General features: G+C 66.3%; 1 protein-coding gene across 1 annotated transcript; it reads left to right on the top strand.

Moving 5' to 3' along the window:
• Window positions 1-32: 32 nt before the first annotated feature.
• On the top strand, window positions 33-1,961 carry MNEG_16061 (hypothetical protein; the record flags this gene model as incomplete). Its single annotated transcript, XM_014035468.1, has 2 exons — window positions 33-1,464; window positions 1,777-1,961. Coding segments are annotated over 2 exons (1,617 nt in total), but the record flags the coding sequence as incomplete, so codon positions are not given.
• Window positions 1,962-2,659: the final 698 nt, after the last annotated feature.

The raw sequence follows: 2,659 nt of genomic DNA, 5'->3' as shown, positions 1-2,659 counted from the left end.
CCTCAGGCGTCGCTGTCCCCAACACCACCCAGACTGCCTCCACGAAGGAGTCCATCCCCATCGCCCCGTCAGCCCAGATCGCCGCAGACGTTGCCGCCCCCGCCCCCGGCCCCGGCGCCGGAGAGGTCCGTGCGGCCGCGGCGCAGGAGCCCGACGCCGGCCGCGCCCCCAACCCCGTCGGCGGCGCCGTCGCGAACGCCGCTGCGCTGCGCGCCGGCAGCGACGCCGCCGAGGACGCCGGTCGCACGCTCAAGGGCGCCGCGGCTGACGCGCAGGGCGCGGCTTCCGACGCTGCCGGCTCTGTGAAGAGTGCCCTGTTTGGCGCCAAGAACGACGCGTCCGGTGCTGCAGACTCTGTCAAGGACGCCGCCTCCGACGCGGCTGACAAGGCTAAGGGTCTGTTCGGCGGTAGCAAGAGCGACGTCCGTGGCGCCGCCTACGACGCCAAGGGGGCCGCCAACGACGCCGCCGGCTCGATCAAGGACGCGGCCAACGACGCGGCCGACAAGGCCAAGGGTCTGTTCGGCGGCAGCAAGAGCGACGTCCGCGGCGCCGCCTACGACGCCAAGGGGGCCGCCAACGACGCCGCCGGGTCGATCAAGGACGCTGCCTCCGACGCTGCTGACAAGGCCAAGGGTCTGTTCGGCGGCAGCAAGAGCGACGTCCGCGGCGCCGCCTACGACGCCAAGGGGGCCGCCAACGACGCCGCCGGCTCGATCAAGGACGCGGCCAACGACGCGGCTGACAAGGCCAAGGGTCTGTTCGGCGGCAGCAAGAGCGACGTGCGCGGCGCCGCCTACGATGCCAAGGGGGCCGCCAACGACGCCGCTGGCTCGATCAAGGACGCCGCCTCCGACGCTGCTGACAAGGCCAAGGGTCTGTTTGGCGGCAGCACGAGCGACATCCGCGGCGCCGCCTACGACGCCAAGGGGGCTGCCAACGACGCCGCCGGCTCCGTGAAGGACGCCGCCAACGACGCCGCTGACAAGGCCAAGAGCCTGTTCAACCAAGGCAATGTCAAGACCGTCGCCTTTGACGCTAAGGGCGCCGCCTCCAACGCCGCAGACTCGGTCAAGGACGCCGCCGCCGACGCGAGGGGCGCGCTCAAGGGCGCCGCCGGCGATGCGAAGGGTAGCCTCTTCGGCGCCAAGGGCGACGCCAAGGCCGCCGCCTCCGACGTGACCGGCTCCATCAAGGGCGCCGCCTCGGACGCCGCCGCCAAGGCCAAGGGTGCCGCCGCCGACGCGAAGGGCGCCTTCAGCGGCGCGTCCGGCGACGCCAGGGGGACCGCCTCCGAGGTGCAGGGCAAGCTCAAGGGCGCGGCCGCCGAGGTGCAGGGCAAGGCCAAGGGCGCTGCTGAGTCAGCATCGGGCAGCGCCAAGTCTGGCGGTGGCGGCTTCCTGTCTGGCCTTCAGCGCATCTTCCGCGGCCCCGCGGCCAACGTGTCATCCACGCCCAGCTCTGGTGAGCTTCTGACTGCGCGGGACCCCGTGCGTCTTTGATTGTAAACATTGGATCTGAGGCTTTGCAGGGAGATTGTTTCACAGTTTGTTTCACAGATTGATGCAGATTGCTTCCAGCCCCGATGTTCTGCACACCCTGCCTACCTGTCAAGATCTTGTTCTGAGTGTAGGGCAAAGACGCAGACGCATGCACGCTTCCTGCAAGCTGCATTCTCCGCCTGGTGTTTTTCACTCCTCTCTGCCTTTGCCTTTGCTCCAACACACTTGACGCCCCTCCTTCCCTTGAACCCCTGCCCCAAAACCACCATCACAGTGGCTGTCCCCAACTCGTCTGCGGCGGCCTCTACGCGCAACGCCATCCCCATCGCGCCCTCCGGCAAGATCGCCGCTGACGTGGCGGACCCCGCGCCCGGCCCTGGCATCGGGGAGATCCGGGAGGCGGCCAGGCAGGAGCCCGACGGCAGCATCCGCGCGTCCAAGGTTGGTTCAAGCTTCTGATCTGGGGATTGCGGCAGTTTGGGTATTGTTGCATCATTTAAAGGTTGTGTGGTGAATTCAGTTGGGCTGTGTGCGTGCTGCTGGGCTTGATGCCTGCAGTACTCTCAGGGCGCAGGTAGCTTTGCCCCACATATTCCAGTGACTGTTCCTTATTATCATACATGTGCAAAGGTCTTATCGCGCTCCTCTGGTCTTTGTCTCGGATGTTTTGCTGACGCTGCCCACACCTCCCTGTCTCCCCTCCACCACCACCACCTGGGCCCACCCCCGCAGCGCGTCTCCGCTGTGCCAAGTGAGGGCGGGCGCTTTGTGGCTGCCAGCATCTTTGGCAACTTCCAGGAGAAGGACAAGAGCCCCCTGAACGGTGAGAGGGGTTTGGGGCTCTGGGCGGGTTTCCTTCTGTTTTGTTTCCTTGTCTGTGGTGTGAGCGTGTCGTCTAGCAATGAGCGCTGTCTGTGGTGTGTATGTGTGCCGCCCAGCAATGAGCGATGTGGCGCCGTCTGTCGGTGGGGCCTTGAGCAAAAGGGGTGGGGGAGGGCAAGTGGTTTGGAAGTATTGAAAGATTGTGTAAGTGTTCCCTGCCTCGGGCTGCAAAGCGTTGACAATGCGCTCATCCCTCCGCCAATCAGGCCCCATCTATAATGAGTACCGCTTCCCCTCATCCCCGTCGTGCCCTCTTGTGACATTCCACCCCCCCC

This window comes from Monoraphidium neglectum, assembly GCF_000611645.1.
Source record: "Monoraphidium neglectum strain SAG 48.87 unplaced genomic scaffold scaffold05939, whole genome shotgun sequence".
NCBI classification, from domain to species: domain Eukaryota; kingdom Viridiplantae; phylum Chlorophyta; class Chlorophyceae; order Sphaeropleales; family Selenastraceae; genus Monoraphidium; species Monoraphidium neglectum.
Note: the sequence above shows the minus strand (reverse complement) of the source record. Positions and strands in the feature narration are given on the sequence as shown.